Genomic DNA, 16,015 nt, shown 5'->3' with positions numbered 1-16,015 from the left:
TAACTGGCTGACCCTGTCTGTTACATATTTTACTGTTCTCCAGGTGTCTACCATACTTCCTGAAGGTTCTTACCCTGGCTCACTAATCTCATCTCCTGTTTTATGTGTGTGTGAGAGAGAACAATGATTATATATGTTCAGACTCTATCTTCCATGCCATTAAGGGATTATACAGCTCCTTTTCCTCCACTAAGAGACCTATTGGCTCCTAGGAAATCGCCTCCAGTTTGAGCCCTGGTAGTGACAGGACAGTGTCAAGGAAAGAATGCTAATGATTTTTCCACTAGCTGATCCCAAAAGCTTGGCAGAGGGGAGCTCAGTCCACTGAATATTTATATAGCACCTTGATTAAAACAGCTCAAAGCAGTATTCTAAGCAGCTGTATTATAACCTCATTTTGTAAACTTTGTATTTTAAATACAAAAATAAGCTCCTTTACCAATGTTAAAAATAATCATGAGATAAGTTTCACAGAAAGAAGACTAGAAATAAAATTGTAAATGGTGATAATCCCTGGGTGGTGGGATTACAGGTTATTTTAATCATCTTCTGTATTCAAAATTTCTACAGTTGACATTATGGACTTCTCATTTAGAAAAAAAACTACTACTGAGGCTTCCCTGGTGTCTCAGTGGTAAAGAATCTGCCTGCCAATGCAGGAGACACGGGTTTGATTCCCAGTCCCCTGGTTCAGGAAGATCCCACATGTCATGGAGCAACCAAGTCCAGGGCCCCAAATACTTGGCCTGTGTTCTAGAGCCCAGGACCCACAACTACTGAGCCCACACCCCACAACTACTGAAGCCCAGAGCATCAACAAGAGAAGCCACTGCAGTGAGAAGCCTGCATGCTGCAGCAAAGAGTAGCTCCCTCTTGCTGTAACTAGAGAAAAGCTGGTGCAGCAATGAAGACCCAGCACAGCCAAAAATAAACAAGTAAAATTATAAAAAATATTACTTAAGCAATTTAAAAAGAGACTGTAAAAACTCATCACATAATTTAAAAATGCAAATTAAAATAATTATTTAAACCTATCATATTGACAAAGATGTAATGAAGCTAATATACATAGTATAGGTAAGAGGACAGCTAACAGGCACTGTCATACATGACTGATGGGATTACAAATTGTCAGCAGCTTTTTGCAGGGTGATTTGGCAATACTGATCTAAAATATCTATCTAAAAATTTAAATGCAAATCTGAATCCAACAATTCTAAGATATTTTTCTCTGAAGATATACTTGCATAACAGTGCAAAGATATAAGTAGAAGGATGTTCAATAAAGAACTTGTTAAACTGTACTATATTCATGTAGTGGATATAGTGGAATACTCTGAAACTATTAAGAATAAGATAGCTCCATATGTACATATGATTATAATTTACTGTTTAGTGCAAAAAGCAAGTTTTAGAATACTGAATATAACCCTTTTGGTACATAATTTTAAAAGGCTGTAAATACATACACGTGTTTGTGTATGCAATTAAAATGTCTGGAAGAATATTCTAAAACCTAACTGTGGAAACATCTCTGAGAAGTGAGAAAACTGAGACAGGTGAGGGTTTTTTTTTTTTTAACTACTGATATTATCTGAAATTGTTACACTGAGCTTGTATTTCTAACAGCTTTATTGGCACATAATTCACATACCTTACAATTCACCAATTTAAAGTGATTTTTGTGTATTTTATTATTTTTGTGTATTTCACATTCATTATTTATTTAACATATTCATAGAGTTGTAAAATCATTATCACAGTGCGTAATTTTTTAAATGAAAAATATTTTGAGAAATGCTTTAAAAGTAAACTTAGTAGTAGTAAGAGAATGCATGTTTGAGAAAGGATCAGAAAAAAATTTGAGGGACTTCCCTGCTGGTCCAGAGGCTAAGACTCTGCACTCCCAATGCAGGGGGCCTGGGTATGATTTCTGATCAGGAAACCAGAACCCACATGCCGCAACTAAGAGGTGGCATGCTGCAACTAAAGATCTCACATGCTGCAAATAAGACCTGGTGAAGTCAAGTAAATATATAAAATAAAAAGTTTGAATAGTAAGGGAATGGTAAACATAAACAGGGAGAAAAAAAATGATGGAAAGGATCTGAGACAGAAAATAAATAAAGATGTTAAACCGAGTTTTAACTAGGGATGTATTAGATCTCCCTTCATTAAATCAACACATCTGGATTCTGAAAGAACAAGATCAAGGTAAGACATTCAGGCATGATAAGAAAAAAGAAAGAAATCCTTGATTTGATGGTACTACAAATATTTGGATAAACCAGATTCTAGATAAATCTGCAGACAGCTGGATATGAATTCCATCTATGGATCTATGGAAGACACAGATCAAGAGAATTTAGAGAAATATATTTACTTTGTAGTTGCTAGAAATCTCTCCTGTCTTAGGAAAATGGCAGAGAAATACTAAGTCTTGAGCAATGAACACTTACTGAACTCAACAGTGGTCTGATTTACATAAGAATACCAGAGAATAGGAAGACTTGGGTAGAGAAAAGAGCTTCTGAAACATAAACTTAATAAACAAACACCATGTAGAAATATTCATTCTGACTCTTTGACTCAAAGTTTTATATATGTTTTTAGAAGATGGATGAGAAAACATACATTTGAAAGATAATATTTTATGAAAACATTCAGCAAAACTCACATTTAATCTCTGTACTATTTAAAATTACTTTTTCTCTGAGACTTTTCCCTCATTAAAATCTTCCCTGAGCACTACAGATCTTAGGAACACTTTGTAGAATATCATCTATTTTCCTCTTTCGTATCTTTAAAAAATGCAGTTCAAAAGTTGTGAGGTTAGAGGATTCTCTGGAACCAGGAAAGGCAAACTTCACTGATTATCCTATGAATCAATTAGCTTGGGTACAATGAGCTCTTATTTATAATAATTAGGGCACTGAGGAGACTGTAGCAACTGATCTGGTTCAACATCAATAAAATAATGGAAATGTATGCAAGATACCCATACTCATGCAAAACCTGTTTTTATAAAGAAGTAAATGTTCGATTAAAAAAGGTCACCAGTTTTGAATTAGGAAACTACAGAGTAACAGTGGTATAATAATTTTTTTTTGGTGATCCTCCTGAAAGTTGCTCAGTCTTTGAGACCCCATGGACTGCATAGAATTCTCCAGGCCAGAATACTGGAGTGGGTAGCCTTTCCCTTCTCCAGGGGATCTTCCCAACCCAGGGATCAAACCCAGGTCTCCCACATTGTAGGCAGATTCTTTACCAGCTGAGCCACAAGGGAAGCCCAAGAATACTGGAGTGGGTAGCCTATCCGTTCTCCAGGGGATCTTCCTGACCCAGGAATCGAACCGGGTCTCCTGCATTGCAAGCGGATTCTTTACCAACTGAGCTATCAGTTACTGTGTGGCAACTCGCAGGATCTTAGTTCCTTGACCAGGGATTGAACCTGAGTCTTCAGCAGTGACAGCAGGGAGTCCTAACCACTGGACCATCAGGGAATTCCTGCTGGTGCAATAATTTATAACAATTAAAAATTTAAGATCAATCTGTTATCTGATAGTACCCATCATCTTTAAAAGTTGCTTAAGTGTTAACAGTTACAAAATCACTCACCTTGTGGCTCACAATTGATACAATACTTGATTCAAAATCAAGCAACAAGACATAAAGGACCGACTTTCGGACACAGGGGCAGAAGGAGAGGGTGGGATGCTTTGAGACAGTAGCACTGAAAGTATACATTACCATATGTAAAACAGATAGCCAGTGGGATGCAGGGAACCCGAGGACAGTGCTCTGGACAGCCTAGAGGGGTGGGATGGGGAAGGAGGTGGGAGGAAGCTTCAAGAGGGAGGGGACATATGTATACCTATGGCTGACTATGTTGATGTATGGCAGAAATCATCACAATATTGTAAAGCAATTATCCTCCAATTAAAAATAAAATAAATCAAATAACAAAGAATGCTCAAGAACACGATATGCTTTGAAGTATTATAATATGATGTGTCTTCCTATTTCTACATGTGCATGTTAAATGTGTGCATGTGTGTAACACAACATTTTACTGGGGATTAATGAATTGTGCATACTGGAGGCTGTTGCTAACAACATAATCATCTCTATAAATGCTCTGATTGACTATGACAGCTTAGGAAACCATGTGAAAATAAAAAGCATTATGCTCCCTGATAATATGCTATGGAGGACAATGATCAAACTATAATTCGTAGTTATTTATTTACTTAAAAGTAAAATTGCTTTATCAGAAAGGTTACCTAAGTCTTGTCCTGTGACTGTGACAACAGATTAAAAATGGAACTGCTTAAACCTCCAAAATATGCAAATGGTAACTGAAAGAATATCACTTTAATGACAGTTAAAACCATCCATCTCCATGGGCTAAATGTAGATGCATTTGGAAGCTAACCTTGGCTTTCAGGCTTGAGGTTAGACTAGCAGGACTTCTATTGTCATCTGGACAGGTGGCAATAACCTTAGACGGGGATGTCAGAGCCTCCAAAGTCTTCTTTTAGATCTGACATCAAGCTACAATGAACCCTGGCTTCTGAACAAACTTTGAATGCCAAAAGGCAAAGGCGAAGGGTTAACTGCTCATTATTTTTTTTTCAAAATTTCTTACATGCCAAAATATTTTAAAAAGCAAGGACAGCTCAATTTAGATTATAAAAAAGGCACTCTGATGAAAAGCAAATGTGTTCCTAAATGTATTTTGAAGTAGATGGTTAGAAAGCTAATATAGAGCTTGCAGTCTAAATATATCATTCTTTTAGAGGCAGAACATATTGCTGGGGGAAAAAAATTCTCTATCACAGGACTTATGGCATATAGTAACTAAAATGTTTTTCCATTCGTTGAATTTTCAATGTTCAGGAATATTATTCAGTAGACCCAGAGAGAAGTCCTAAATTGGAAAAGCAGCTGAGTCCAAGGTCATCTCTCTTGTTTCCAAATATATCTTGAAACAAATGCAAGAAGGGCACTTTGCTGAGTGTTATCTGGACATATATAGTTTCAATCAAATTCTTCAAGAAGTGTCAGAATAAAAGCTGAACATTTGTTTGACACTGCCAAGTCACTAGCAAGTGGGTCTCTTCAAGGGCTGAGGCTCTCCTTGGCTACTTGGCAATTATTACAACGTAAAATAGTTTTTTCTTACTCTCAAGAAAAAGCAATCAAGGACTGTTAAACACCAGCTTTGAATTTTTTTTCTCACATTTCTGGATACATAGGAAATCAAATAAACTTATAAAAATGTCTCTCAACAAAACTGTAACATTAAAATATTCTGTTTCTCATCTAAATTCCTTCAAATTAGCAAATCTTTTCTACGTATCTGAAAATGTGACATGAAACAAAAAAGTGATTGTACAAATGAGATGACAAAGAGTTGTAAACTGAATCAAAGAATAAAATATTGAATCTGAGTTAGTGTAAAAAAATATTCCCCCAAAGATAATGAAACAAACAACTGACTTATTACCTATACTGCTCTCTTTTGTCATAAAAAAACAAATCAAACTAGTCCATGATAGCAGTCTCTTGTGGAGATGATAATCTATGATTCCCTACAATGAAGTGAATCTCTCATTTCATCAAGGTCCAAAAGGAATTAGGATATTAAGAACAGTTCCAACAACTGCACCAACTCAAAAAAGCTCATCGATTTGGTTTCCAACTCCTTTTCCAGCTTTAACTCTCTTACTCTCTGCAGCCTTGCCTGGCTTGTACCTCAGGGCATTCCTTTCTTGGGGCTTCCTCATCCCTGTGGAGCTCTTGTTTCCTCCCTAAGCCAAATTCTACCCATGCTTCCAGAGTGGTTTTAAACTTGTACCATCTCTTTCTCCAGTCTGCCCAGATTGCTCCAGCCCACAGTGTTTTTCTCCTCTCTGATTTCCCATTGGACTAGTACTGTTGATGGCATTCCAAAAAGCTAAACTGAAACTTTTAGAGACCCTAAACTCTAAAGAGAGTGTAAGGAAGTATGAGTTTTGATTTTTCTAATGAAAACTTCTTTGATTTCTGAAATATCAAATATTGGGGTATATCTGTTTGATAATCCAGTGCTGTAAATTGCTTCAATTGCTGGTTCCTATCCAAATTTTACTCATCTTTCCAGGCTCAGATCATTCCCTCTTCTTTGATGAAACCTCCTGGACTCCCCTTTGACCTTTTAGTCTTCCCTAGTCCATTTTGGGAGAAGGAAATGGCAACCCACTCCAGTACTCTTGCCTGGAAAATCCCATGGACAGAGGAGCCTGGTAGGCTGCAGTCCATGGGGTCGCAAAGAGTCAGACATGACTGAGCGACTTCACTTTCACTTTTCATTCTCATACACTGGAGAAGGAAATGGCAACCCACTCCAGTATTCTTGCCTGGAGAATCCCAGGGACGGGGGAGCCTGGTGGGCTGCTGTCTATAGGGTCGCACAGGGTTGGACACGACTGAAGCAACTTAGCAGCAGCAGCAGCAGTCCATTTTGACTGAACTTCGACAGCACACAAAATTTAGCACTAGGTTTTAGGATTCAACATATTTGCTATGTATCGTACTGTTAGTCTGGTTAATGACAGGGGCCATGTCTTATCCTTTTACTGCACCTTTTCATGGAGTCCAGCTGAGTGCCCAGCATGTCAAATTACAGAGCACACAAGCTTAGCCCATGTTAGGAACTCCTTACCCTGGCCTCACACAACTAGGTAACTTACTGAGCCATTCTAGACTTGTCATTTCCTGAACATGTCATGTACTTAAATGCCTTTGTCTTCTACTTGTCTTATACTATCAAAATCTTAATTCATTCTTATAAATCCAGCTCAAGTCCCACCTCTCCCATTAATCTTTCTCCAATCCCCCATGTCAAAAATAACTGCTTCTTCCTCTGAGATCCTTGTTTTATACATAAAAAAAAAACTTTTCTTTTTGCTGCTTAATATTAGAATCTTCTAGACTGTGTGCTCTTTGAGAGAAAAAAACAGGTCATGTTCATTTTCTATTTTAGCATGTAGCACAGTGTCAAGCATGCAGAAGATACTCATTAAACATTCACATATAAATAAATGAATGAACTTACAATTTTATTCTCCAGTTAATCAAGTAACATCTTGTTAATATCTTTGGTTTAGCCTTGGCATTTTCATAGATGAGATGAGAAAAGTCCATAAAACTATTTAATGAATTCTGGATTTGATGAAATATTGTGGTTTTGCTTAATATTTTATCTTATTTGATGGCAGCATTGTTTATAAAGTAAAAACCTGGAATCGATCTAAACATCCAGCAACAGGAGACATATATGAGTTTAAGACTTTCACAGAGAAAGTTGTTTTTCTTTTCTTTTTCACCACCATCTACCTCCAGAACTTTTTCATCATCCCACACTGAAACTCTTCACAGAGAAAGTTTTAAATTATAACCTATAAAGTTTCTACTCTCTCTTTACCTAAAACTATTACTCACTTCTTTTATGCATTTACTCGACTATCATTTTTACTATAATTCCCTAATCTGGTTGGTAGAGTTTATTTACTTTAAAATATTTATTGATTTATTTTATTTATTTTTGGCTGTGCTGAGTCTGTGTTGCTGTACACAGGCTCAGTAGTTGCAATTTGTATGCCATAGTTGTGGTGCATGGGCTTAGTTGCCACAAGGCATGTGGGATTTTCCTGGAGCAGGGATAGAACCCATGTCCCCTGCACTGGCAGGTAGATTCTTAACCACTGGACCACCAAATAAGTCCCAGCAGAGTTTATTTTTAATCATTTAGTTAAGTAATGAAGTTTGTTTTTCAGCTACAGTTAAGGAAATATAGTATTGAAAATACATAATAAAAGCAAAAAAAAATTTCACATATACTGCAGTTCATAAATGGACAGCAACCTTTATGGATACATACAACCATGGGTCACACTGCAGGACAGCACAGTAGTTAAGAGCACAGGTGTTGGACCCTGGCTCCACCTGCTACAGTTATTAGCTGTGTAATACTGTAAAAGCCTTTCTGTGCCTCAGTTTCTTCATTTATAAAGTGAGGATAACGGTATCCATCTCATAGGGTTATTTGGAGAGTTACACTGGCTCATACACATAAAGCACTTAGGACAGTGTTTGGTACATAGTCAGTGCTTACTAATGGACTAGCTGCTAGCATCATTATTATTTTCATCATTCTCACGATTCTGATTATTATAATAACCACAATATTACTCCCCTGAAGTAAAATTTTTTTCAGGGAGCAAAATTTGTTCAATCTGGCTTTGCCGAACTGCTGTTTAAAGAAATCCCCTTCCTCTGTAAGTTGGCTTTGCTTCTAGAACCAATAAAGCAATCAGTCTTTGCTCTTTAACAATGGGACCGGCTCCCTCGTGAGGAGTGAACTGCATTGCAGTTACTCTACCGAGGCTGGAAAGCCATTTGCCATAAGCACCCGTGTCCTGATTTCTGCACTGAGAGAGGCTGAAAGAGATCCCTTAAAGGTCCCAATCTAATGAATGACCATATGAATCATTCTGAGGTTCCTTTCAAGCTCCAAAATTTTTTGCCTATTTACCAGGTTCTCACATGCAATGTTAAATAGCAGTCTTGCCAGGAACCTGCAGTTCACACTCTGAACTGAGGCGGAAACAAATACTGTCACAGAAAATCTTAAATTTCTTTCTGTGTTCTGAACAATGCATTTCCACAGCAGTGAACCATGTTTGGTGACTCAAGTCTCTCAGCAATTCTAGAGAGGAAATTGTGAAATTATCGCTGTTTGCTGAGACAGTACTTACAGTTTGCCAAAAGAGGGAGCATGGGAGCAGAAAACACATTTGCCCAAGTCTTTTAAAAAAAAATGTTTGTTTGGATTCTGTTTTTCAGTTTTTTATTTCTTTTGCAAGGATTGGATGAAACTAAATGACAGTTACAGACAATATTTTCTTTTTAAGACTGTCTTAAGACAGAAAGGTCCAAGATTGAAAATAGACACATAACTTTAAACGATCTCTATCTTCCCCAGACAAAACATTCACCTTATGCCTGGCTGCCACACATCAAACAGCTCTAATTAAACTGCTCTCATTAAAAGGAGAGGAAGGAGGCGCTCAGGCCAGCAGTTCTCCTGAGTAGGGAAGCAATCACACATTTAATAAAAGTGCAACTTTCTCTCCTGGCTGCCATGGATTATTTAAAAAAGAAGGATTCATTGTATATATAATCTAGATCTCACCTTTACTACAACAATGGAGAAGTTATTGAAATAACCAAGTTTAATGAAAGTTAATCATCAGGGTGCCAAGTTACTCACTCCCTAAGGCTAAACACTCCTTGGTGCCAAGCAAGAGGAATGATGTAAGCTCCTAGAACCTTTTGTAGAAACAAGTCTTAGATTCACACTCATTAGTCACTAACATTGGGTGAAAGCCAAGGAGGTTTCTATAAGACACATATATCCCTACAAAGTCATTGTTTCAATACAAATTTGATTGCTGCTTTTGTAAAGGCAGCTTTGGCAATTTCTCCATTTGTACATATATTTTCAATTTGCAGAAGAATTCTGCAAGTTCATGTATTTTTAGTTTAAGGAACATATTCAGTCTCTTACTCAAATTACCAAAAAGTGCTCTGTATCATGTTTAGCTTAAAAATTTAAGAAGGACACCTGGAAAATTCACAGAGCTTAAAATTTTCCCCCCAAATTATATATATGTTATATAAACTAATTACTTGATAGTTTAATGAAATGGTTTCTTTTATTGCTGCTGTCCACTGCCTTAAAGAAATATGATGTAAAATATTAATCTAAAGAAGAAAGTTAAATATTCTACAATTTCCTGAGATTTGGTTTAATCTCCATGTGCCTCTGAACAATGCTCTAAGGTAATTCTGCTAACACTTTATAGACCTGGAAAACACATGACCTTAGATTCAGTTATTAACAGATTTATAACAGAAAAGATATTATATTATAAAATTCTTCTTAAAGGACAACCTTTAAAGTTGGATTATTTCCTTAACTAATACAGGAAGCAAGATAGGCAGTGGCTTTTTGAAATTTATGGTTTAGTCAGTCCCATGCAACAGCTGGCAATACTGGGTCCTAGGAGGAGAAAATCTGTGAACACAGAAGCAGATTTCACAGGCTACATTTTTTTCCTTTATTTGGGTCATCATGTGGAAGACAAGATTATTTTCCAAAATGATTAGGCATTCTCATCAATTAGCCAGCTAAAGTATCAATCCTGAAGGAAAAATGTAATAAGCTCTTCTTTTGTAAGTGCCACCTGTCAAAAACTGTCAGAGTTAGTCAAAGCTTTTTACTGTCCCAATCAAATCATAAAATGAGTGGAAAGTCACTGTACAAAACCCATTAAGCTATGTTACTAAATGTCCAATGTTGCATAAAAACTATAAATAGCTTTGCACTTTTAGGCCTTTTTTTCAATTTGCTTTTCTTGAAGTAGTAATGATGTTCTGCTTCAGTGAATAAAATAATTTTGGAGCTGCCTTAGTGTTTAATCCACATACTCTTTCTGTGTGAAATGAAAGCAAGCAGTAATCAAATCAGAATTTTAAGCATTCCTTGAAGTATCTCTTGCTAACAATTTTAAAAATTAAGAGCACCAAAGATAGCAAAGACTGAAAAAACTAGTCACTAGGCTTAATAATCTTACAAATTGACATTCCTTTGGGGAATAAAATGCTGTTTCTGGGAAGGGCATCTAGTCTTTTTCAAATATTTGCAAAGGAATTCATACTCTAAAAGGAACATCACTTACTACTGGCTTAAAAATAACAAGCCAGTAGCCAACTCTGAACAAATACAATGTCCAAAAACTGATTATTGAATTAGTTAAGTGTTTGTTCCACACACTGAACACAGTCTTTGCTCTTTTAGTACATGGTTGATCCAATAGTTGATCTAAGGGCCAAGTGAGAACTCTGATAACTGATATTCGTCCAAATAAGTAGCCAAAGTAAGCTGAGGACCTGATCCAAACCACTTAATAACATTGAAATACTTCTCTTTTTTTCTTACAATATGTTAAAAGACGTTTCTATACTTTCCTGGTAAGTTCTTCCATACTCGGATGGATCCTATCTATTCTGGTGATAGCTCCTAGAAATGTAAGTAATTTCCATGCTAATGAGATTCTCTAATTATCAAGAAAGACAAAAAAAGGGTAGGATACATTTGGGAACAGACACCCAAGGCCATTAATCAGGTTTGTATATTTTGCAAGGGTGGAAACAATTTTTTTCATCAAAATGTTTTTACTTTGTTTTCTCCAGGAAAGCTAAGAAGAACGAACCCAAGAAGGACATGCTAACCATTTGAAATCTGAGTTTTCAAATCTAAAATAAAGAAAATTTTAAAAGTATATTGAAACTGAAATGAAGTAAAGGGTGGCATATGAATTTAGTATCTTTAAGTAAAAATTAAAGACATCTTCGATACCTTGTCCAGATGAAGCAGAGATTGGAGGCACTCTGACAGTTTCTTATATTTAAAATAATCCCAGAACCTACTGTGTTAGATTTTTGGTGAAAATAAGCTATAATCTTAAATTTAGTACAGTATTATACATGAATACTTACTTAAAAAAGATTAAAATTTACACTATATAAATTTTAAATAGCCATGATATGTGCACCAAGTTTTATTTGCCTTTAAACAACACAAATAGAACAAATATGTGATTCAAAATATTAAATGTTCTTGAATTGTACAGAAGAAAAAGAAACTGAAGTGAAACTGTAGGAATTGCTGAACTTCAGATAAATGTTTCTTCAAAACAAGAGATATTATTTCCTAAAAGATTTCTCTAAAGTTAAAAAAAGATTAAGAAAAACATTAAGCCACTGGGTTATTATGTTCAAACAAAAATTTACATGTTTCTTAATGGACATGTGTTTACATTTACAGATAGTAAACTCAGTCTCTTGTCTTATAAAACAGAAGACACCACTGATGTATAAACTAAGCGAAATAGTAAAAGCCTCTTTTTCATATTAGAAACTTTTAAAACCTAAATCTACCTTAGCATTATTTTCCATGAGAACTTAATAGGGAATGGCTAATCTGAAAGCAAAATGTTGAACAAATCACTTTCAAAAAAAAAAGAAACACACCATGGGATTTTACTTATAGCTAGCAGCATCAACTGACGCCCCAAACAATGGCACATGAACTCAGAGTATCAGCCGGTCCTCTCCTCCCTCCTGAATTACCTGACCAATGGAAGTTTGGGTTTGTTGTTTCAGAAAGCACTGTTTCTTACATTCCATCAATTGTTCAAAATCATGCCACATTTTTGCTTGTTTCATATTTGGACCATGACTTTCTCGTACAGCTTTTTGTTTTTCCCGGAGTTTCTAGCATAAAAAAAATAAGAATAATTAAATATCATATAGGGATTTACTTCTACTGCTCTAATCAGAAGAATATGGTATGCTTTGTATATCTGATAAATAATAGCTAAACCACCTGATATATGAAAGCTAAGATGATAAAAGTTAATTAAATTTTTGATAGATCTAAGACAACCTGAAGCTAAAAAGGACAGAAAAATAGAAAAGAAGGGGAAAATAAAGGAAATCAGGAAAGTGGAGCAGTATCATGGTATATAAAAAATGCAGATTTTGGAAGTCAGAAGACTTGAGTTCCAGCCTTGGCTTTGTCACTAGCCATAAGGAAGACAATTTCTCTGGACTGTAGTTTGTTCAATTGTCAATTAAGGTTAATAACAGGAGTAATTATAAAAGTAACTGCTTTATAATACTATTTTTTTCACATGACAATAGATATAGAAATAATTACAAACTATCATGTGTTATATATGTTATTATTATTAAATATTATATTCTTTCCTGAATCAGTATACTCTAAGGGTATGCTCTATGCCCAAATAAATCAAATTGTATGCAAATATTCTTCAAGGAGAAGGTCCAGTGATATTTTAAAAAGGCTCAGATCCTTATCATAATTATTTTTGTTACTAATAGCCCACATATATAGTTCCACCTTCCAATATTTTTCTACTTACTGACTAAAATTATAAACAGGAATAGGAACATTTTTCAGTAAACTGAGAACTGTTCTTTGGCTCTGTGTTACGGCAAATCAAGGAAGAGTGACAAAGAAAAGATGGCACAAAGTCAGAGAGACAATGAGAGGAAAGAAAAGTAGGAAGGAAAGAAGAGAAAAACAGAGATGACAGTACACACATAAGGAAGCACAGAGTAACAGAAATACACTCATGACACAGAGTGTGAGAAATCACCAAGAAGCGCAGAAAAACAAGCAAAGACACAAACAGATTACATGGGAACATCCCCATCTTTTCCTCTTTTAGTATGCAGGGTTGATCTAACAGTTGATCTAAGGACACAAGTGAGAAGGCCGGTGGTCGGTACTTGCCCAAATAAGAGGCTAAACTAAACTGAGGCCAGATTCGAAATGCTTATTAAAGACTGCCCTTCCCACCTATGGCTAAGAAAAGCAAAGTTAACAGCAGATAGCAAAACAAAACAGAATGAAGAAAATATAATTTAAATATAAACAGCAAATTTTTGACACAATGCCTGGCATGCAAATACATCTATTTAAGTCTATGTTACAAATAAAGTATCTTACAACAAATATTTTTATCCTTATAAACTAAAACAAAAGTAGTAAGTCAGATCAAGAGTTTTAAGAGTATTGAACATGATTTTAAGATTAAGGTACTACTTAACTGTAACTTTTCTTGTATTATTGGAATAATTTCTTTTTAAAAAATCCTAACAACCTATAAAAGCTATTTAAAGAACCAAAGACAGGATGCAAGCATTGTCTGTATCAAAAATATTAAATTTAATTTGCTCCATAACCATATGTGTTTGAAACCTTTAACTTTATGAATACAACTGACTTTGTAATTTATTTTTAATGTTACCGTCATGTACTACAGATTTATTTTATGGATAGTTGTAATGCACAAAAAATACTTGTCACAGATTTCACTGTTCTTAAAAGGAGGAGGTGGTACAGGAGGGGGAAAGTTACAACTTTGAGCATCATATTCCACAGCACTTGGTAAGGCAAAGTCTAGTATACGATAGTGTGAATTGTAGCACTATAGTTTGGTCTAATTTCAGAAACTCAAGCTGGCCTGAGGAAGTCTGTGGATGTCCAGTCTGCTGGTTTGGAAGACTTACGCTATTGTCAGTTTGAAAGCCTAGGTATATTCTGAGTTTGCTTTGAAAATTTAGATCTATTCTAAGAGTGAGAGGATCAAGAAGCTTTGTTTCTTAAGTGATACAGCCAGACAATCAGGGCATGAGCTAATCAATGGCTCATTTTGCTCAAACATGCTTGATGTCAGACTGTTGCTACTGCTTTCCCCTCAAATCTTGCAATATAATAAAACACTATACTGGGAGGGGAAAGAATAATCATATTTAGCCATTAAGTTTGAGTCTTTGAAAGGATTCTAGGTTTGGCAAATATTTCTCTATATACAACATCCATTCAGATACTAAACAAATGAAGTGGAAGAATATTTTCATATGAAAAAGTACATTACTTCACTTAAGAAATATCTGGATGAAAGTCTATTATTGACAATCATACTAAATCCTAAAGCCCCCCAAATACCTAGTTAAAATACTGTACAAATGTGTGTACAACTTGATTCAAATACATACATTTGAACATGAAAATATCCAATAGCTAAACTGTACAATATATTGATTGAAGCAAAGCCATATTATTAATTTGTACTTTCAGAACAGAAAAGCCCATATTTATATAAAATCATTTCCAGGCTGCAGACTCAAGAATATTTGAACACTGAAATGAGACACTGACATATAGTTAGTATTTTAAAAGAAAAACTGCAGCTAACAATTCCTAACAAATGATAATACAAACCGGACACTCCTACTAGAAAAGCTAAGAGGAAACTTCAATTTTCAGTAGTGAAACTCGGTAAGAAACAGATAAAATGGAGTATAGTGAAGCATGGTTAGCATTCACTATGTAACATGGTCTTAAAATCATTGAAGATTAGAATCAATTAGAGAAATCAGTTAGTCATTTACATCCTGATGGTCAAGGCCCCTACCACCTCTTCCACTAGGAGTGTCTTAGAGAACTGAAAAAACAAAACTCAATCATACACTCCTATTTTTAGTAGTCCTCATATAAGACTGGCAGGTAGGGAGTGAGTTTCTTAAGAAAAGTTTTTCGATTATTTTTAACTGAGTCAAAGTTTGTAAAGGACTTAGACCAGGCCCTGGCTCATAGTAAGAGCTTTGTGCTTATTAAATAAAATAAATGTGTAAGTTTATACTTATCTTATATACAGAGATACCTGGAAATAATGTGAAACTTGTAGTTCATTCATTAGATGTGGCATTTTGTTATGCATGAACTTTTTATTTAAAACTAGATTTCTCCCTTTCCCCCAAAATCTATGAGCCTTCAGTTTTATAAAAATAAATTTCTAAGGAAGAGTCTTCATTTTTGAAAGGGAGTAAGAAAGTTCTAATTTCCCCTATAACCTTAAAAAAAACTGACAATGACATAACCATGTCCTGTAAACCTGAATTATGCACACATTAAAAAACAAACAAATATTTTTACCTTTCCAAGATTTTCCTGTTCAGCAATATTTTTGGTATATTGTTCCCTAGGAAGTAAATATAATGATATAGTTTACATTTACTTCAATTGATTTTATCCTACAACTAAATTATAAATCAACATATCTATCTAAATATATTAGATAATACAGTTTAGAGTACTAGAGTCAGAATGAAACTCATTATCAAATACTCCCTTTTCTAATCTTTAGTCAGTTCATCTAATAAACAATAATATAAGTAAAAAAACAAGGCAAAATATCATGTAAGAAATAAAGTACTATTTGTGGTTAATTTACACTTAAAACAATAGAAATACATTTGCTTAAATTACACTTTTTTGGAAGAGGCTTGCAGAAAAGAGAGAGGATACACATTA

At 35.0% G+C, this 16,015-nt stretch overlaps 1 protein-coding gene and 1 long non-coding RNA gene across 2 annotated transcripts in view; one reads left to right on the top strand and one right to left on the bottom strand.

Moving 5' to 3' along the window:
* Nucleotides 1–6,587: 6,587 nt before the first annotated feature.
* LOC129630341 (uncharacterized) lies at nt 6,588–11,433 on the top strand. The gene is made up of 3 exons (XR_008703642.1): nt 6,588–6,725; nt 11,061–11,136; nt 11,302–11,433. It is a non-coding gene; the product is annotated as an uncharacterized LOC129630341 (long non-coding RNA).
* Nucleotides 11,434–11,634: 201 nt separating this feature from the next.
* Nucleotides 11,635–16,015, bottom strand: part of IFT81 (intraflagellar transport 81) — a 96,358-nt gene continuing 91,977 nt past the window's right edge. The window contains exons 18-19 of the mRNA XM_055550869.1: nt 15,638–15,683; nt 11,635–12,384 (exon numbers count right to left, since the gene is read on the bottom strand). Coding sequence (XP_055406844.1) covers nt 12,202–12,384; nt 15,638–15,683 — 229 coding nt within the window. The 3' untranslated portion in view covers nt 11,635–12,201. The remainder of the gene's footprint in view (nt 12,385–15,637; nt 15,684–16,015) is intronic.

The sequence above is a fragment of the Bubalus kerabau genome, chromosome 16, assembly GCF_029407905.1.
Source record: "Bubalus kerabau isolate K-KA32 ecotype Philippines breed swamp buffalo chromosome 16, PCC_UOA_SB_1v2, whole genome shotgun sequence".
NCBI lineage: Eukaryota > Metazoa > Chordata > Mammalia > Artiodactyla > Bovidae > Bubalus > Bubalus kerabau.
The sequence above is the reverse complement of the archived record's forward strand: the minus strand, read 5'-3'. Positions and strand labels throughout refer to the sequence as shown.